Source organism: Chroicocephalus ridibundus, chromosome 1, assembly GCF_963924245.1.
Source record: "Chroicocephalus ridibundus chromosome 1, bChrRid1.1, whole genome shotgun sequence".
Taxonomy (NCBI): Eukaryota; Metazoa; Chordata; class Aves; order Charadriiformes; family Laridae; genus Chroicocephalus; species Chroicocephalus ridibundus.
This window is the reverse complement of record NC_086284.1, coordinates 98,949,910-98,970,790: the sequence shown is the minus strand read 5'-3', so window position 1 is coordinate 98,970,790 and position 20,881 is coordinate 98,949,910. Positions and strand designations below refer to the sequence as shown.

The following is a 20,881-nucleotide window of genomic DNA, read 5'->3' as shown; positions in this document are numbered from 1 at the left end:
CAAAAACCCACAGAGCAGGCCTAATTCACAAGCATCCTTGAGATGCCCACCGGGGTGTCCCGTTTAGCTTGCTTCATCCCGTAGAGGACCTGCCGGTACCCCTGGGCACGGGCACCCCGTGTCTCACAGCCTGCTGCCTGGCATCATCCCTCCGGCAGATCTGGCACCGATTCCAACCAGACTGTCGTTTCCAGGTCAGTCTCCGCATTTCTGCTGACCACGTTGCCTCCATCATGAGATCATGTCTTTCCAGAGAAATCCCGCTAATGCCTTCATTCTGCAAGACCGGTATATATAGGGGGAGCTTCTCTGGGGCTGCACTGCGCAGTCCAGCCAAGGCATCGCTGTCTCCCCAGCGGCTGCACTGTCCCTCCCGCTCTCCCCTCGCAGCCACAGGTCGCAGCAGCAGCAAGCATGGACATTACCATCCAGCACCCCTGGTTCAAGCGTGCTCTGGGACCCCTCATTCCAAGCCGTTTGTTCGACCAGTTTTTCGGAGAGGGTCTCTTCGAGTATGATCTCCTGCCTTTGTTCTCTTCCACTATCAGCCCCTACTACAGGCAGTCCCTCTTCCGCAGCGTGCTGGAGTCGGGCATTTCAGAGGTAAGGGCCCTTCAGCTTCCTCTTCTTTTCCTTGTTTTCCCTCCTTATGCCTTCCCCCCTGGTCCCCGAACCTGAGGTTAGTTGGTGGGGCCCGGTGACTGTAGCCCCGTGCTGGGGTGTGAGGGGACAAGGAGGACTTCTTGGGCATGGAGGGAAACCCTTGCAGGGGAGAAGGCTTCCCTTCAAGAAACAGAAACCATTTTGGCTCCCGGCAGTTGTTTCCGACATGTAGAAAGCTGTCTTTGCTGCCACCGCACCTGCCAGCCGCATGGCGAGGGAAGAGCTAGGCTGCTCCCGGAGTAAGCACCCGCGAGGGCAGCTTGGCATGGAAGAGGACCCCGGTGAGCGGGAGCTTCCTCTACCCCCTCCTCTGCCTCGGGAGCTCAGTGGTTTTTGCAAGCCCATGCAGGAGGTCCCAGGAGCAATTCTTGGAAGGCAGCGTGTAGAAGGAGCATGTAGCCATGGGGGCTCTGGTCTGAAGCTCAGGGCCCGGTGTTTTTTCTAGCCCTCTCCTACTGGCTTCCTCCCAGAGCTAAGACCACAAAGAAACCATAAATCACTGAAAGAACAAAATGTATGCTATCAGAGAATATTACACGGCTTTCCATCCCCTCTTGCTGCTGAGCACAAATGCCCGGTGCATCTGGCAGATCACTGAGTGCGAAGGGGTCCCTGGCACAAGAACAGCGGTGAGAAGTGATGCCTCTCCCCACAGCAGCAGCAATGGCGCAGATGCCTATCGCGGCCTCCCAGTGTCCCTGGGTCCCCGCGGTGGGAAGGAAGATCCCTGCTGAGCCCCGTAGTCACAGAAGGGAATACCGTGCCACCGCCAGACCACCCCTTCTCCGGCTTTTAAGCTGCCACAACACTGGCACTGCCTCCCCACTTAGAGTTCGGGTCTTACTGTCTAACAATGTCCATTTCAGGTGAGGTCTGACCGGGACAAGTTTACAATCATGCTGGATGTAAAACACTTCTCTCCCGAAGACCTGAGTGTGAAGATTATCGATGACTTTGTGGAAATCCATGGCAAGCACAGTGAAAGACAGGTAAGTGGAAGTGACAGTGAAGCAACTGGGGAGTCAAGCTCTGTTTTCTTTCTTTCCAATGGTCCTCAGCTGAAGGAAAAAAGAAAAGAATATATCAGAAGATTGAGTTATTTATCAATTGTCATTATTGGCATGGCCCATTCCCATAGAGCTGCAACCTGATACCTGACAATAACGAGCTAATCCTCTCCTCTTTTGTTTAATTTCAATCATCATCTTCCATAACCGTCAGATGACAATGTCCATTGTTCACTAATAACACTGGACCAGACAAAGAACATCATCTGGTGCTGCTGAAGCATGGCTGAGTTTTCATAAGCCAGAATCGCTAGTGAAAACAGAGTTTTCATAAGCTGATCTGGGAGAGAAAATCAAGAGCAAACAAAACAAAAGAAAAACAACCAAGTGCCTCAGGCTTGGAAACTTTTAACACATATGTCATGGAAATATCTGCGGGGGTCGAAAAGTGAATTATACCAGCAGGGGTTTAATTCTTCTCATACACTTTTTTGGCCAGACAAAGCTCTAGCCTGGAAACAGTATGTATTTTTTAATATAGATATTTTTTCCAGAGGGAGAGAGCAGCCCTTTCCACGGCTGACTTCAAGAAAAAATTACTTTTCTCATTCTTTCAGCCAAAAAAAAAAAAAAAAGGGGACCAGGATCGTGTACTTTGGCTGACACAGCGTCGCTGCCTAGTAGGGAGATACACGGGCGCGCACACACAGGCGTTGCTTTTACCTTCGGAGAACCCCAGGCTTTCTCTCCAAGCATCCTTTGAAATCGGAGGCCGCGGCAGAGCCCCTGTCCAAATCAGATCCCAACCAGGGGGGGTTGGACTAGATGACCTTTAAAGGTCCCTTCCAACCCAACACATTCTATGACTCTACAATTCTATAATACGGCCAAAATCACACCCTGCTGCTCCGCTCAGCCCTTGCACCTGCAGGGTCATCACGAGGGGGGCACCTGCCCCTACAAACCTGTTAAATAGAATAAAAAGCAGAGATGGTCCCAGCGATACTGGCAGTACAGCGTCTCGATAAGCCAGGGCGAACATGGACCCCTCTCCGACAGAGCTGCGGGGTGGTGTGGAGGGAGGCACGGCATGGTGCCGGGGGGTTTCTGATGGGCCTTCCCCCCTTTCCCCACTGCCTCTCAGGACGACCACGGCTACATCTCCCGCGAGTTTCACCGCCGGTACCGCCTGCCCGCCAACGTGGACCAGGCTGCCATCACCTGCTCCCTGTCCAACGACGGCATGCTGACCTTCTCGGGCCCCAAGGTCCCCGCCAACATGGACGCCAGCCACAGCGAGAGGCCCATCCCTGTGTCCCGGGAGGAGAAGCCCACCTCCGCTCCTTCCTCCTAAAGCCCGCCTGCTGCTGCGGTACGCAGCCTGCCACCGTCTGCAGGTCTCATTCCCAGAGCCATTGCAGAGATATATCAGTGAATACCTAGAGGGGTTTTTTTTTGTTGGTCCCCCCCCTACTTCCGCCCCCACCCCTTTCCCTCCCTTTGTTTCTTTTATTTTTTTTCCCCCCTTTCCCTTGGATGGGACGAGGGGCTGGGTGAGCGGCTGGTGGACTTTGAAGCCGAAACGCGCGAGCTGCGCTGTGGGGATGGTGTGGACGGCGCGCTGTTGTGCTTGCTGGAAGGGTCTTCGTCCGGTGCTGTAGTCCATGACCTCCGTCAGGTAGGAAGGGAGCGCAACGAGTCACGCTGGCTCCTGGTGCGCCAAGGCTCGAGGCGAGGCTTGGAGCAGGGGAAGAGCCCCGCAGACTTGCTCTACCCCACGCAGAGTTAAAAAAGAAAGAAGCCACAGAGCCAAGCCCCACACCCGACATCCTGCGAACGTGCTGTGAGCGTGCCACGGATTCCTCGCAACCGCAGGAGAGAGAATAACGTCTTACCTTCGGGGGTTGCAACCTGTTATTTTTTTATTTCTTTTTTTTCCAGCAAAGTGTTTTAAGTGTGTGTGTTCACACCACTACCCTGTCGTCTCCCTTAGGGACGACTGACACAAGGACGAGCAGGTCTTTCCGCTGTCGTAGTAGGCCCTCGGGGCAGAGAGGGGGGCTCGCCGCTGTGCAGAGGCTTCACATCCCCAGCCAGCTCTCCCCAGCCCGCGCGTAACATGCCGTCTCCCCTTCCCCTCGCTGTAATTCTAGGGTAGCTCCACCTCTCCCACTGGTATCTGGCGCTCCACCTGAGAAGGCGGTCAGTGGCGGTCAATAAAGAGATATAGGAAACACGCAATTGGCTTTGGGGGTTTCGTTTGTTGCTTTCTTTGAAGTCGAAAGGTTAGCGCGGTGCCGAACGCACCTTGGAGAAAGCGCTTTCCACCGCTGGAAGCACGTTTTGTGACAATGACTTGCCCTTTCTTTCACGTTCCTGTTATCCTTCATGCAAGCAAAACAAAAGGATCAAAAAAAGAACAGAATTCGACAGCCCAACAAGCACGCCATTTCTTAAGTTCATTGCGTCAGTAAAGACAGCAACGCAGATCTCATTTGCGTGGTACGATGTGAAGGATTCTATCTGAAATGAACAATTAAAGCTGTTTGATGGCAGAACGGGGAGGGCATGGGTACTATCTCTCACTGCCATTGCCACACATGAAATCCATGGCTCCCAAACCTTCACAAATGTGAGCGCTAAAGACTGAAGGTTTATCACTCACGCTTGACTCAAATAGCTTTCCACGCAGATGGAGATCCAGGGTGTTTAGGAAAAGCATAGCATCACCGATTAACCCCGCACCCCCGTAGTTAACCCCGTAGGTAAAATCAGTTTGGACAGCCAGTGCTTTTCCTCTTGGTAAAGATCTTCACATCCAAGACCTGCAATGTGAAGTGGAGCTTCTGAGGTCCACCTTGTCTCCTTGGCTAAGGTCACTGCTTCCCCAGGAGCAGACACAGGTTTGGCTCAATCGACATGTCTCTGGGTGCTCTCGGATCACGCCTACAAAGCCAGGCAGGGTGACAACAAAACAAGCACATCCTTCCCAGGGAAGAGCACAGGTCTGTGCCCTCACTGGGAGGTGAGGACAGCCGGAGAAAGAGTGTTCACTCTGCCAAAGAGACAAGCCCACCAACCTCCTCCCCTTTGCCGCTGATTAGCTCTGAAAAACGGAGAAAATATATGCAGGTTTTTTTTTTTTTTTTTTTCTCATGGCAGGGTTTAAATATTAATATGAGCCATAAACAAAGAAGCTCTGGGCCTATTTAAAATTAAAAAGCGCTTTCTTCCGCCACATCTAGGCCAAAACCCAGGGAGGACTGGGAGTCAGGAGCAAGGACATCTCCCCTTATCTGAGGAAAGTGAGTGTGCCCCGGGGGTCAGCACTGTCCCCTGCCTGTGCCAGGGATACCGGGGGTGCTGGGAGCGTTGCTGGGACCCACATCACAGCATTGGTGGCAAAGCCCAGCAGGAACAGGGTGGCCAGGGGGAGAACCGGGGAGAGAGGGGCAGCTGCAGGAGCGGGGAAGTGCCGCAGAAGCAGGGGGAAGAGGGGAAGAGAGGGAGATTACTGTCTGGTAATTAGAAAGCAAGGAATCCCCTCGGCGCCTGACACTATTTTAAAACCTGTTTTTTACTGGGATTAATTATTGGGCAATCCCAAAGCTTTCCACCAAAAAAAAAATGTGCAGCCTGTTGCATTTTTGTCTCCAGGGAAAAGGCGTGAATGAGCGCATTTGGGGAAAGGGCAATTTCGTACCAGGAGGGAGCAGTTACTGGCAGGGAAAGAACATTTTAACAGCAGCTGCATCTCGCTGCTTTGCCTGGCGCTAACAGCCCCTGGCCTCGGCTGCTGTCCCCTTGGGGGCATCTCCCCGCCAGAGCCTTGACGCCTCCCCGGCATGTGCTGACATCTCTCGCCTTACTGACACAAGGAAATGAGGAAAGAAACCCCAAAACCCAGCCCCAAACATTTAGCCCCCATTCAAACCTCTCAGAGATGTAAAAGCAGGGAAACATACTTTGAGCATGATCTGTGTGCAGATATTACCTGTGTGTCACCTTTTTTTCAGGACAAGAGGTAACGGGCACAAACCTAGCATAGGAAGTTCCACCTAAACATGAGGAGGAACTTCCTTACCCTGAGGGTGGCAGAGCAGTGGCACAGGCTGCCCAGAGAGGTGGTGGAGTCTCCGTCTCTGGAGACATTCCAAACCCGCCTGGACGTGTTCCTGTGCAACCTGCTCTGGGTGACCCTGCTCTGGCAGGGGGTTGGACTAGATGATCTCCAGAGGTCCCTTCCAACCCCTACCATTCTGTGATTCTGTGTGTTTGAGCAGCGTGTCTGTCTGTCTGTCCCATGAAGTGACATTTGAACCATTTTGGGGGCCCTTTTTCTGTCTGGATGGCAGAAAGTAAAAGTGTTGATGGTAGGAAATCAGGGCAGGTTTGGGGCAAGCCTGCAGCCGCGCAGAGGGGGCAGCAGCTCTCGTGCTGCAATGCAGCGGGTACCAAAGGACCTGTGCAGCCCCTCGCTTTTGGGGCAAATCCTGGGGACACCAGACCTCAGCTGTCTCGCTGCTCTGAAAAGGCCTGATTTTAAAGCCCTTTGCAATCCATCAGCTGATTAAAAACATGAGCAGCTTCTAAAAGCCTCTGTACGAGGACATGTGGGGTGGATGGTGGTGTTTCTTGTAGGAGGAGGGATGTGTCGACGAAGGCTTCCTTGCCTGTCCCCAAGGCCAGAGCTCCCCTGGTCCCAAGGATTCATCAGTCCGTGGAAGAGCTTGACCATGGGCAGTAACACCTCCCTGCTTACCAGTGGCTATGTGTCACTCAAAATATTTCACATTTTTCACCCCAGAGTCTTCCTAGTCACATTGCTCTGGGATGCTCCTGCTCCTCCTCTTCTGTGCACTTGACTCTGCAAAAACTACTGTTTCCCTTTGCTGAGATTGATTTTCACTTAAAGAAAGTCTTGTCATTCATAGCCTATGATCACAGTTTCAAGAGGGAGCTTCACCACAGCTTTCTGCACAAATTCACCTGTTAATAAGGTGTTGCTAATACTCTTCAAGGATTAACAAAATTTCTTGGAAGCTCCTTGGCTAGAAAGTCAGTGGGTGATTTTATCAGGCAGGGAAAGGCAGTGGAGGACCCCGCACCTTCCAGCATCTGGGCAGTTTGGTGTAGGGTGGTTGTAACCAGGGGTTCTGTTTCCACTCAGAGTGCTAACCTTGCTTGCATACAGCAGAGCAGAAATGACTTTAGCTTCCCCTCCAGAGAAACTGTTAAAGGGTCCTGAGGGGGATGCATCAGACAGTGGTCCAGGGGAGAAGGCTCTGGGGACACCTTATAGCAGCCTTCCAGTACTTAAAGGATGCCTACAGGAGAGATGGGGAGGGAAGTTTTACAAGGGCATCTAGTGATAGGGTCAGAGGTAATGGCTTCAAACTGGAAGAGGGTAGATTTAGGTTAGGTATCAGGAAGAAATTCTTTACTGTGAGGCTGGTGAGGCACTGGAACAAGTTGCCCAGAGAAGCTGTGGATGCCCCATCCCTGGAGGTGTTCAAGGCCAGGTTGGGCGGGCCTTTGAGCAACCTGGTCTAGTGGGAGGCGTCCCTCCCACTGGGAACCACAGTTCCCTCCAATGGTTGGAACTAGATGATCTTTAAGGTCCTTTCCAACCTAAATCATTCTATGATTCTATGCATCCTCCTCCAAGCAATTCCCCTCCTCCCACAGGCCCCAATAACCCAGTTGCGGTGGCAGTGATGTGGGGGACAGCAACAGCTCCTGGTGCTGTACCTGCCCCTCCCATCCTTGCGCACTGCTTGGGCAGGGTATGTCACCTCTGCCAGGATCCCATTTTCTCCAAGAAAAAGTTGGGAACAAGGGCTGGAAGGATCCAACCTGAGGGCCTCCATCTGGGAAGCTGTCCCTGAGTATCTCGGGCCAGAGTTGTCTCCTTGTCACTCCTCTTGGCAGGGGGATGGAGGACCCTCCTCATCCTTTGCAGGAGAATCATAGAATCATAGAATGTTTAGGTTGGAAAGGACCTTAAAGATCATCTAGTTACAACCCCCCTGCCCTGGGACACCTCTCACTAGACCAGGCTGCTCAAAGCCCCATCCAGCCTGGCCTTGAACACTTCCAGGGACGGGGCATCCACAGCTTCTCCGGGCAACCTGTTCCAGTGTCTCACCACCCCCACAGTAAAGAATTTCTTCCTAGTGTCTAATCTAAATCTCCCCTCCTTCAGCTTGAAACCATTTCCCCTCGTCCTGTCATTACACTCCCTGATAAAGAGTCCCTTTGGGTACTGGAAGGCTGCTCTAAGGTCTCCCTGGAACCTTCTCTTCTCCAGCCTGAACAACCCTAACTCTCTCAGCCTGTCCTCATAGCAGATGTGCTCCAGCCCCCTCATCATCTTCGAGGCTCTCCACTGGACCCGTTCCACCAGGTCCATGTCCTTCTTGTGCTGAGAAGGTGCTCAGAGTTCCCACAGCCCTCTCTGCAAGGGTTCAGGCAATCAGCAGATTGCTGATAGTCTCCCCCCTCTCACCCCCGATTTATCTAATTGCTTTGGACTTTTGTCCCCTGGCTTCTGTCGGAAGGACAGCCCGGGAGAGAGGGAGGGTTTTCCTGGCAAAGCCGTGTCCCCACAGGGTGACAGCCTTTCCTGCGCTCTGGCACACCAAAGGGCTTCCTTTGCTCCCCTCCTCGCCTCCAGCCCCGTGTATCAGCACCTCCCCAGGGAGAGGGAAACCCAGGGCACAAGGCTGGCAGGCACATGGACCCAACGAGGGTTGCACAACTCTGGCATTTCTTGGTTTGTGATTAATTTGCAAGTTAGACGGTGTTACACCAAGATCGGGAGTTGTCTGAAAGTATACCAGCATTTTTCCTTTTTTTTTCTTTCCCCCTTTAAAGCAAATTTTGTTACATGCAGCCATTATAACCCTTCATCTCCTTGGCATTGTCATCAAGATTTGGGCTCTGCCACACAAATCTCTGTCACCTGAGGTTAAAAACGCAGTAACTGCCTCCAGTGGCAGCAAAAAGGGCTCCAAACACACCCCAAAACCCCCAGTATTCTCTTAAAAGCATGTAAGACTGACACACTGGGCACACCTCTGCAGTTTATTGCTGCTGTGTTGGGCACATAAATTTGGGAGACACAGCCTGAGGGGACTGCGATATGTGGATTCTGCCTGCCCTGAACCTGGACTTTGTCCCTCTGGTGTGACCCATGGTCAGGATTGGCTTGAAAAACCACCAGCTCATGTGAGAACAGGTAATTACTGAGTCCCTTGTTTCCCAGCCCCTGATCCGGCCGCGGGGCTTTTCCCATGGGAAGTGCAGTCCATCCGTACACAGCCCACGCAGGGCTGGAGATGGGTTAATGCGGCTGGCGCTTAGCTTGCAATTAACTGGCACTTGAATGGAAAAACATGAGGTTGGGACACGGTGCAGGTGTTTATGGCGTATCTTAGAGTGCAGCACAAGCGGGGTAAAATTGAAATCTCAGTCAGTGAGGCTGAAGCGAGATGATGGAACGATGTAACTCAACCAAAACTTAGGAGACGTGTCACCACCTCAAAGGCCATCCTCCAGCTGTCTTGCAGAGACCTACCATGAGCCATGAGGGCCCCAAACTCTTTGGAAAATCGTCCTTCTGCTCAAGTGGGCTCAGCCCAACCTGGAGGAGCTGCCCTGCCTGAGCAGAGGTGCTGGCAGCTGGGCAGGGGCTCAGCAAAACCCAGCGCTGCTGGAGAAATCCCTGCCAGCTGCCGCACATCACCCTGTGGCTCTGCCTGATGTCCTGCCCGGCTTGTCCTTTGGGCTGCCACCACCACTGCTGTGCTGGGAGAGCTGTAAATCAGGGGGGTGACACTGTGGGAGGGGGCAGGGTCAGGGAGACACATCATACACCAGCTCAGAGCTGTTGGCCACTGCCTACAGGTGTCTGGCACAACTCGCAGGGTGGCTGCCACATCCAGCGTGCTGTAGAGCACACAGCTATCGCTGTATCTCCTTGGCCAGGCGAGGAGGTGGTGGGGGCTTTAGCACAGGAGCTCTTTGAAATCCTGACACAAACGAGCAGTGCTTCCTGCTGTGCCCATTCCCCGCTCTCTAACCACAGGGTGCAAAGAGGTCATCTACCCAAACCACAGTGACATTAATTGAGAGGTCCAAGGGCCGCCAGACAGTATGTGTCAGTTGGCTGCCTTGGGGTCAGGGGAAAGGCACAGCTCCCCCTGGGGTATAGGCAGAGGCTGATCTGCAAGGCCCTGGGGACCAGTGCAGGGACTCTCCTCCTTAAAGCACTCAGTGCTTCCAGAGCGCACTGCCATAGGTTGCTGGAGCTATTTTGGGATGGTTCCTTGGTCTGTGTGAGGGTCCAGAGGTAGGGAGGCCCTTTGTGGGCTCAGTTCAGCATGAGACCTCTTGAGGACGTGGATATAGACAGCGTGCCATCGCATGGGGTGGACCGGTAGGTCCCAGGGAAACCACCGACCCAGCTGGCAGTCGTGTCCCTGTTGGGAAAAGGGAATTTCCATGCTTTGCTTGCAGTGCATTCTCTGTGAACTTTTCATAGTTGGGTGATCATTTCATTAGCCTCCTGTCAGGGGAAAAAGCACGTAGCTTCTATCAGACTCTCTGCTCTGCCTTTAAGGACATCGGTGTAGTGAAGTTATACTTATCTGAACACAAGTATTTCAGCACACACAAAACCTTACACCGCTGACAGAATATTTGCAACGCGTCCAGTTTTACTTCCTTGCCTTTAAGTGCTGTGCTCAGGGATGCCATACCGAAGGATTTTTAAATAGTCATCCAACCATTCCTGCTTTTTTTCCCAACAAACGGCACTGGCTTGGCATCTCCGTCCTTCCTCGACGGCCTGATGCTCTCCTTCCCTGCTCGCCCCCGGGGCCAGCGGGGACGCTGCGGGCTGGTGCCGGCGGGGAGGCCGGTCCCCGGCTGTGCTGTGTTGGGCTGTACTGGGCTGTGCTGGGCTGTGCTGGGCTGCGGGTCGGTGCCACTGGGCTCGGCCCCGCTCTTCGGCGGCTGCGGGAGCGCCGGGAGGTGGCAGCAGCCCCTCGTCTTTGGGACTGAGTGGCCTCCCCTGCTTGGAAACACACAGCCAAGGGAAAGGTCATGCTTGGTATTTTTCTGAAGCATCTCCTATATGTTCCTCCAGAGATTCCCCCCCCTCCTTTTTTTCTTTTTCTTTGTTTCCCCCCAGCAGTAATTATTTCAGTTTTCTTTTTCCTTTTTTTTTTTTTCTTTCTTCTTTGACAATGTGCTCCAAAGGAAGCAGAGCTGCACCATTGTCCGTGCCGTCTCGGTTTTCCACCCACTCAGGCTGATGTCAGCCCCTCGCCCCAGGACTTAATGCACTACTGTCTCCCCTCCAAATTGCTAATTGCAGTGTCGGGTTGTTGTTGTTTTTTTTTTTTTCCCCTGCTGGAGAAGCCGCTTAGAGCCGAAGCCTCTCTTCCACCTCTGACAGCCCCTTTCCTCCCCATTGAAGCCTCCCCAAGCCGAGCCGTGCTGAGCTGTGCCAGTTCCTGGAGGATGGGGCGTGCAGGGTCACCCTGCCACCGAGCCACTGGGGTGGAAACAAGGGGAAGCTGAGGGGGGAAACGCACCCCAAACTCTTTTGCTCTCCCCGTATGCAGGCCATTGCCATGCCAAAGGGTTCCTTTTTCGTGCACCTTTGTCCCCTGCATGATCCTGGGACGGCCGGCTGAGGTCTTACGCTGGAGCAGCATTTGGCTCCGATGATGTTTATATTGAGATAACTCACCCAGGCATCTGTCGCCAGAGCTCAGAGGTGAGCTCTAAAGACCTTTGAATGAAGTCCGCTTCATAGTTTTTGGTGCTGACTAAGGAAAGTCTGGGGTTTAATTTCCTGCTTTTTTTGTTGTTGTTGTTTGTTTTTACTTAAGGAGAAATATTTGGGATGTCTAGCCTTGTCTCCACTGGTTTTGCTGGAAGGCTCCTTGGGCGTTTCAGAGGGTTTGTGTGTTGAACTCTCTCACGCTGTAAACAAAGCGTGTCAAATCCATCCCAAAGAAGCTGATTTTCCAAAGCATTCATTAAGAACCTGACCTTTCTTCTCCAACAATTTATGAACCACTTCCAAACAGTCCACAGAACAGTAATGCAACATGCCTGACTTATTTATGTGCTTCAGCGGGACATAGGGGTAAGAAAAGCTATATGTAGCTTTGTTTCAAACTCTGGCTATGTCATTATTTCCCTTGTGAGGTTCACGACTCCAGGATATACGACCCTGTTCATGGGACTGAAACCAGGAAGCCCAACAGGCTCATTCCACCTCTGAAGCATTTTGCCTTCCCCTGATGGTTTCTGCTTCTCATTGATTTTCAACATGTCAGCTCAAAGGCTCACCTGAATTTAGTGCAAAACAAATAGGCTGTCGCATCAACACAGAGAAAATGGAATACAATGAACTTCATTAGCAATGGCAGGATGATGCAACGGAGTCTGGGAATGGATTTCGTAAAGAAAAGCAATCCTTCACAATTTTTTGCGAGGCCGTAGTTTCTCTAGCAGTGTGCACCAGACGTGACTCGTGAGCCTGCCAGGCTGGCTTTTCTCTTCCAGGCGCTAGTAATGCCCTGTCATTTTAACGTACGAAGAAAGGGAGCGAGGAGTGAGAGAGGTATAGACTGGGATGCATGGAAGACCCAGACAGGAGATGGTACCCACGGGTGAACCTGTGAAGTTCGCTATAATGAAGATTTCCATCTTCCTCAGAAAAAGCAGCCCAGCCACACTCCCACCTTCTCCCCTGGGGAGCAGACAGATAGCTCAGAGACAAAGTCTCTAGCTAAAGTAGTAAGTATAGATCAACTTGTTTATGGTTCAGTAACACAAACTTAAACAAAAAATACACAACAGAGGCTATACGCGTTTTTCATCTGGTTTCTCCTTTGATAAGACAGGGTGCAGGAGCCACCCTAGCATCTGAAGCACTTGTCAATGCTCTCCAGCAGAGTACAGCAGGAATCAACGTGCAGCCGTTGCGCAGCTGGACTGTACGGCTCTCCCTCCCTGCGGCTGATGCCCGGAGTCTGCCGTTGAGGGGGGCTTAGCTGTCGTTTAAGATTCTCCTTCAAATTAGTGCCTGGCAAATCACAGGAGGTAGCCTCATCGTGTGACTTGCATATTTAGGTCGTTAACCAAGCAGATGAAAATGCGATCATTTAAGCGAGAGATTTAAAAACAAAAACAAAAACAAAAAACAGGACAGCAGATTCTGACAGCATTTTACCTGTAAGTTTTGGAGTAAGACAGCACGAATGGAAGGAAAAATGCTTATCCATAGCATTTGTGGTTTCATTTGCACAGGCCTTTCATTGCCAGCTGTTGCCGGAGGGGTTTGTACACGGGGATGCTTTGGCGAGAGGGAGTCAGTCTGAGGTGAGCAGTTACTATGGCAAAAACCCCTCTCCCCGTGACTCCCACAGGGCATGGAGGAGTCACTCCCTGCGTGTTTGCATCGCAGAATAAAGTCCCCCAATAAATCAGGCGTGAGCCCACATTTCTCAAGCATCTGAGGTGAAGTTCTCTCTTTTCCTTGGAAGAGAACCAGACTTCGAGGTCTCCAGCATATTTTGCTGTAGCTGCAACGTCTCAGGACACGGCCAGGTCAAAGATTTGTAGACAGTGGGAATATTTTTCATTATATCTGCTAGCAGAGCTGGAAAAACTAGAGGAGGTTTTGAGCACCGAAGCCAATCTACAAGTCAATGAGGGCTTTGAGAGGTGAGCCTTGACCATGCTTATTATGGTGGGTTAGACATTACTCCCCTCCACTGCTGAACCCTCTGGTCTGCAGCACTCGCCTCTGCAGAGGACAGGGTGGCACACGGTGGGCCAGCGGTGGCAACAAGATTTGCCACATCATTTGCCAAAATTTTCCTGTGCAATGCCTACGCTGCAGCCCCTCCAGGGTTTCACAGTCGCTGTCAGCACTCAGGTAACACAAGGTGTCTGCAGGTAAATGGGAGCAGGATTGGGAGACCGTGCAACAGCAGCAAAAATCTAGTTTAATCTCTAGCTCGCTTCTCTGATAGAATTTATGGAAGGAGAAGACGAATGTCTGGAGAATAAAGAGGGGGAAAAGGACCGATATGACTTCTGCATTACTTCTTATAGTAAGATAAGTGTGAAAATTAGGCCTAATTTTTTATATTAAGAAGTCCTCTGTAGATGTACAATATGCAGGTGCTGGAGAGAAAACGCTTCTTGTACGTGGGGTTGCCTTAAGCCTGGAAGCGCTGGGTACAGAAACTGCGTGAAGCGCTTCTGCTCGGGTGTCTCCGTGCAGGGAGATGACAGGAGCTCAGGCCGCCACATGAGCCCTGTGTGGGCAGAGTCCAGCCAAAGAGAGGGAATTATTGAGCCCCCCATCAGTAGGGACCAAAGCTTAAGCGTGACAAGTTCTAAGAAGCCAGTGGAGAGGCAGAAGAGGAGTTGCATGAGCAAGTGCACGGGCAGGAAGAGGGCTCCTGGCACCTGCATTTTCTTTTCCAGGGCCAGTCTGCGAGTTAGCCCTTTCCAAGGGCACCTGGAGCCCAGGAAGGTGGGGAACAGTAATTTGGTTACCAGCACCCAGGAGGATATTAAGAAAAAAGATCAACCGAGCTGAAGTTCCTCCATTAGCTTAATTAGCACCAACGGGGCACCAGCACCAACGCCAGCCGGCAATGCTCATAGGGGTTTGCTGTGTCCACGTGAGCCAGGCACATCTGTGCCTGGGGGATGGCTTTCCCGGGATTTGGGACCTGGTGAGTGAGCGCCCCTGGAAAAAGTGTGGGTGTTGTTACTCTCATTATAGTCAGCTTTTTGGTAGCATCTGCTCACATGGGGTGGACAAAACTTCAGGCAGGTGCTGGTGGGGACAAAAAGCTCCTGGGGAAAGTCCCTGTAGCTAGCAATTCAGAGACTCTCTGGAAAGGCCCAAACTATCCCCATCGGTTTAGAAGAGCCTCAAGGAAGAAGATAAAGTTGTGCGTAGGCGGAAAGCCCCCTACCCACCCCATGGGAAGGGCCCAAGGCCTGACTTTGGGCTGGGTTTGTAGGTGAGGGCACAGCGATGCTACCTGGGGCGTCTCCAGGGCATTAGCTGGGCTCCTGCAGAAAGAGCATGAAGAGAGGGAAAAACAGCCACTTTTTTTTTTTATTATTATTACGTGCTATGTGATCCACAGCAAAGCACCAACTTTTACTGCTCCAGAGAAGCTTAGGGCTTTTTCTACTGTGTTCCCTTTGAACCTTCCTTCTGGCCAGCATCTTCCCCCTGAAGGCCACTGCCTTTTGGTCCACTTGACAGTCCCTGGTACTGCCCCACATCCAAACTGGCACAGCCTGACCCCAGCATCACCTCCCTTTTGCAGCCAGCTCCCAGTTGCCCTCCAGCAGCTCGCTCCTGCTCACCTGGCAGTATTAATTCCTGATGTTGCACTCCTGGGGCAACCGCTCTGCAGGATGAAGCTGGCAGCTGTGCTTTCCAAAGGCTGGAGCATTTCTTCCTGAGCTGGGAAGGAGAGATGGCAGACAATGAATGGACACATCTGGTGTGTATAATGGAAGGCAGTGATCTGTATGTTGTACACATGCAGTGGAAATGCCAAAGTGATAGAGATAACATGGATGTGCCTACATACATACACTATGCATTTCCATTTTGCTGCATTGGTAGCAACCAGAGTTGCATCTCCAGGGGAAACGCATGGTCTTGCAGCCCTCTTGCCCATTGAAGGACCCAGATTCTCCCCAAAAATGACCGCTTTGTGCCTATGCAGCAGATCACTCATAAATCGCTGCCAGGTCCAGGAGGCAAGGCTAGCTTTAGCCGTGTATCTGCCCTTGGGCAGCCATACTCCAACCCCATTCCTTGCAGTGCCTCTGCAGGTCCCCAGAGCACTCCGTCAGACCAAAGCTCGCGCGAAAAGCCCGCCTGCAAGTCCAGCCGAGGCTCCAGCTGCCTGCAAGTGCCGCAAGGGTTAATGCTGTAACCATGGTGGGACCATACCTGCCAAACCTGCCACGACAGAGGAATCAAAATGCAGACCGGGCTGTGGGACACCATCTGGAAAGTGTAAAGCCTTCCCTCCAGAAACATATGGAGTGGTGGTGTATGGGATCCATGGAAAATAAGAGGGTGGTGAATAGCAACCGGCCTCATGTTAATCCCAACAGAATCAAGCCAAGAAAATAAATAACCCTGGAGACAGTGTGGTTTATTAAAGCCTCTAATATAGAAGAAATATGTTCAGGTTGCAACTGGAAACCAAGAAACACGTCCCCTCAAGGAAGAAGAGACTGATCTAGTGATGAGGGTCATTTTGATATGCCTGTCAGACTAAAATCGTGCTTGCCATTGACCATTCATACAAGGCACCTGGCTCTTCCTTTTCCTTGCCTCTTAGAGACAGCATCTCTCTGTCAAAACAATAAGCAGTTTCCCCTGTTTCTTTCCCCTCACCAAGTCGCTTGGCTCAGCCGGTTCTCAGGATGCGTCCCTACTGACTGCTGAAGAGCGACAAAGCCGTATTGTTTTTCAGCTGAGGAAAGAGCAAAGGCTGCAACTTCACCAGTGCCGGACTGCTGACATTAATCAAACTATCACTTTACCCTCGTTCGTGTGGACACAGTGACACCACCACGCCGGGAGGACTGTGGGAACCAGCAGGCACGAACAATTCAGCTAAGCCTTGCAAAATGCCAGGGCCTCTATCCAGACCTTCCCCTTTTCAGCTAAAATCTGCTGCTGAAAATAACCCTCCCTTCCAAAGGATGGCCCTGTTTGAGTACTTGGTGTGCCCACGGTGCATGACAAGGGGGTTATTTATTGCCTGCGTGCCAAGAATAGGATTTTATGGGGAGAGGGAGGGTGGCAAAGCCTATTCCTGAGCAAGCCGGGACTTTTTAACACCTGTTACTGAGGTAACCATTGCGCACACATGCACCAGAATGTCTGGAGTCATCAAGGTCTTCTGTAACACTTCCAAGCAACGTCCTTCCCAAGCCTGCAAATTTACTGGCTGCCAGCGACACGCTGGCTGGCATTCAGTGCTCCCCTTGGACCCTGGTTGTACATTTACTCTGCTTGCAGTTTGTTCTTGCTTGGCAACAAATCTCCCCCGTACTTAGAGGAGGCCAGCAGTAACATGAGATTTCCCTCACTTGTCCTTTAAGAATCAAAGCCACGGGCAAAAATCAGAAGGTAGTTGCATGTCAATAGGTAAACTGGAGGCTGCCAAGCTGCTGACCTACCTGTCTTACCGATGTACTTTAGGAACTTCGGTGGGGAAGTGACCGCCTGGGTCACCCCATCCAGACCCTTGCTGTTATGAGCAACCACATAAAAGCCTGTCCTGCCCAGCAGGATTTGCAGAACATTTTCTTCCCATGCCTCAATGCACCCTAGACCACAAAGTACTTCCTGACCATCCTTGAGCCAACTTAGATCAACAGGGCAAAAGATCAAAAGCCACAAACTCTGCTGTACTGGAGGGGGACGGCAAGCGAGCTCAAGGACCTTGCCGGCATCCCAGCAGCTCGGCAGGAGAAGGATGCTTGTGAGAAGAAAACTCGGGGAGAAATCTGCAGAGGAAGAATCCTGGGAAACCTGCTCTCAGGTTGCTCACACTTTTAGGAAGTTTGTAGGAAGCGTGGGGAAGCTCGAACTGCATGTGCAATGTGCAGATAGGAAAGTACTTGGGATCAGGTTGTGAATGGCAAGCCCCATCATGCGTGCATTTCCCACCTCCATTGCTTGCTCTTCTCTGCGCTGCAGGGATAGGATTCAACTCACCTAACTTCAGAGGTCTACAGAGTAGACATCTCAGTCTGAGCTCACTGTCCTTTTCTCCCTGGGTAGACAATGGAAAGAAATAGCCACTCCATGGGCACTCTCCATCTAACCCATCTCAGCCATCTCCATCAGAAAGAGAGGTAATGCTCCCAGAATGGGCTGTGTCTGTTGGCTAGGGAGCAAGCTCAGTAGAAGGTATTTAATTGCAAGTGTCTACCTCTGAGCAGATTAATCTTATCCAAAGCACCTATCTTGTGCTCAGGAAGAACTGAGTTCAGAAGACCTGCTGGAGGACTGGGCTGAAGCATACTTTGCTTCTTATCTGAGCCCCTTGAACCCTTCCTGTGATTGAATGAGAGCTGGGTTCTCCCTCTTTGTACCATCCTGGAGCTCAGCTGAAAGGTGTGCCCAAGCACAGCCTCATGTGGAGCCCATGTGGTGATAGAGAAAGTTGTGATAGATATGTGAAGATTGGTATGAAGGCAGAATTAATGGGAATATTGGTATGAAAAACTCCAAAAGCAGTAACTGGTAGGAGGGGGACAGGAGGGATGGCAGTTGGTGGTGGCACCTGGGCTAGCAGGTCTTTGAGACGTACATCTAGGGACAGCTTCTCAGAACACCCACATCAGGAGACAAAGGACTCAGGAGACAAAATCCTGATGACTCATGGAGAGGTGTGGTAGGATGGAGAGAATCGTCATTGTCAGCTCCTGACGAGTGAAAAATAGCATATCTGAACCTGGACAGTGCCACTCAGGAGACTTGATGAGGACTGGGTAGCCAGTGTTCCTGGTCCTCTGTGCCAGCAAAAGGAATCCTGGCCAGATCAGGAAGATACATGCTTTTCAGTGCTTAAGGTTATGTGGGTATGACAGTATGAGGCAGTGACATTCATTTTGTTTCAAAATAAATCATTCTTCCCCTCTCAACAGGTCTGGCATTGAACTTTGTTGCATTTTGATTCATATTGCAGCATTATTTCCTACAGCAGAGAAACAAGTCTGGACTTGGAAATGGGGTTGGACACATTCTTCTGGTCTTGAAAGCGTCTCAGAGCAACTTGGTGGATTTGGACTTACAACCCCTCTGTGTTGTTAGCTCTATCAGAGTCTAAGGTCACCCTGCACTTTCCAAGTGAAAGGCTTTGGCTCAGGTTTGTTTGAGGCTTGGCCTTGGCTTTACTGAAAGATCTGTGAACCTCCACAAACCTTCAGTTTTGGCTCACTCATTTTATAGGTTTATGTCAAAGTACAAGAAATTCACTGCTGCATTGATGTGCGGAGTCACGTATGCCAGCATGTTTGCAAGCGTGGATCTCGAATGTGTGGGCCATTGTGGAAGCAGCGTTGTGCAGCCCCTTTGTCTGTGATTCCCATTCCTAGGGAGAGCCTGGGTCTGGGTTTCCAGTTTTTACTTGAATCTCTTTTTCCTTGAAAGCTTAAAGCACAGATTTCCATAGGAAAGGAGCCTTCCTTCTTTAGTCTGCGGCTGGCTCAGCATTTTCAGTGATCACCTGGACACAAACCCACAGTTTCCCAAGGTAGAGAAGAGGGGGGAACGGAGAGAAACTGGATTAGACTGACCGCAGTCCTTTTCAAAGAAGCAAACAGCAAATTGGAAGCTGAGGGTGACGCAGCTGAGCACATCACTGGGACCCTGTGTCCATGGAGAGTTTTGTCCAAGGGAGGATGGGAAACATTTGTGCTCTTGGAGGGAGCTCTGTTTCCTGCGACCACTGGACAACACAAAGTATCTCCTGGGTTTGCAGTCAATGCCAGGGCACAGGAATTAATTGTTCCCTGGGGGTATATTTAACCGGCATGTCCTTGACCAGGAGAGCTTGTTTTGGAAGTCCTGCAGAAGGCCATCCTGCAAAGGTTTCAGATGTTCTTGGCGTCTTGATAGATTGCTGGGGTCTTTGCATGCTGGGATAAGCAAGACAGAATAACATATGCTCAGGATGTACGCCATGGCTGAAGTTTCTATTTCAGTGGTCTGTTAAAATCCTGCCCTATTCAGATGCACACCTTTATCATTAACAGTGTTGCCACATTTTAAACAGCATTCTCCGTATGGGAGTATGTAGGACCGCCGAGTTTCTTAGTACCCCCAAGCAGTTCTCAATTTTTTAACACAAATACACTTCAGAAATGGAGAAAAGTGGCTCAAAGTGATCATATCTAGACCAGCTGAACCAATTAGACATTCAGTTCAACACAACTTTTTTTCGTGCAAAGGCCTGCCAGAAAGGTGGTTTTGCAAAAATCTTACCAAACACGAACTCAAAGCAGTGGGATTAGTTTGCAGATTTTGTTCTTGCTTGTTCACCTCGCCTGCCACATGGTGCAAGGATCAAAGACTTTTGACACATATCAGTCACACCTGGAAGCAGGCTTAAAAGGAGATGAATCTTGGTTCTGTGAAGCCTGAAAACCAGAGGGCTGTTTGATCAGGGCTCTATTCATCCAACTGCTGCCAAGATCCAGAAGGAGGCAAGTGGACCCTTTGGCCCGCTTCTGAATGTGGTAAGGGACATTCCGGCTTCGTGCCTCCCAGGGATGCCAGAGGGACCTCCTGAGACGTCACCTTAATTCCCTCAAATGGCTTTGGCAGACATGGGTCAAATGACTTAAAATGAGGAGCCTCCAAAGAAACGAGGCAGGATGCCTTCCCTATGAGGCTGCGTTTTAGATGGTGGGCAGCCCAAATGTGGTGAAGAATCAGCAGATAAATGGGGGAGAGAAATGTGGGTTAGACCGTTTGGTTTAGAGGAGACCAGAGGCACAATCTGTGCGTAGATGTGTTTGTACACACATGGGAAGAATCTATATCGCTGTTAAAATAGGAATTGCTGCTCTGTAAAGACATTATCACATTGGCTCTGGAGAAGTGAGGCTGCATACCGTAATAGGCTTGGGAGGTTTATTCCATGGCTTGCAGATGAGGGACTATTGACACAAAGCTAGAATTGGTACCTCTTTTAGAAAATTGCCATTATGAGAAGACTCATTAGAGACAATATTCTCATTTCCTTTCTGGCAGTAAGTCTGCCAACTAAAATAAACAGTAGGATGCTTTTCACTGATAGGAAAAGACATATTCCTGTGTTGCAATCTAAAGGGATAAAACCTGTTCATTTTTCAAAGCGGCACAGGTCATTCATCTGCATTGTGGCTTTAGTATAGGCAAGATTTTATTTGGTGGGTTTCCACAGTGCAGCCTTACATCTTGACGGGAGTCTTCCAGTGGACAGGCTGAAGCTATCATTTCGTTTTGGAGCCATATTCTGCATGACTTCCCAAGTTTCAGGTCTAGTTACTACCCCTGGAGTCCCTTAGCCTTGCCAAAGGGTTGGCTCACAAAGGTTAAGTAAGCCTGAGGTGAGAATCACACGAGTCTGGGC

General features: G+C 50.9%; 1 protein-coding gene across 1 annotated transcript; it reads left to right on the top strand.

Moving 5' to 3' along the window:
* The first annotated feature begins 396 nt into the window (after positions 1-396).
* On the top strand, positions 397-3,024 carry CRYAA (crystallin alpha A). Its single transcript, XM_063354400.1, has 3 exons — positions 397-603; positions 1,530-1,652; positions 2,815-3,024. Exons 1-3 carry the CDS (start codon positions 415-417, stop codon positions 3,022-3,024), a joined length of 522 nt encoding a protein of 173 aa, XP_063210470.1. The 5' UTR covers positions 397-414.
* The last annotated feature ends 17,857 nt before the right edge of the window (positions 3,025-20,881 follow it).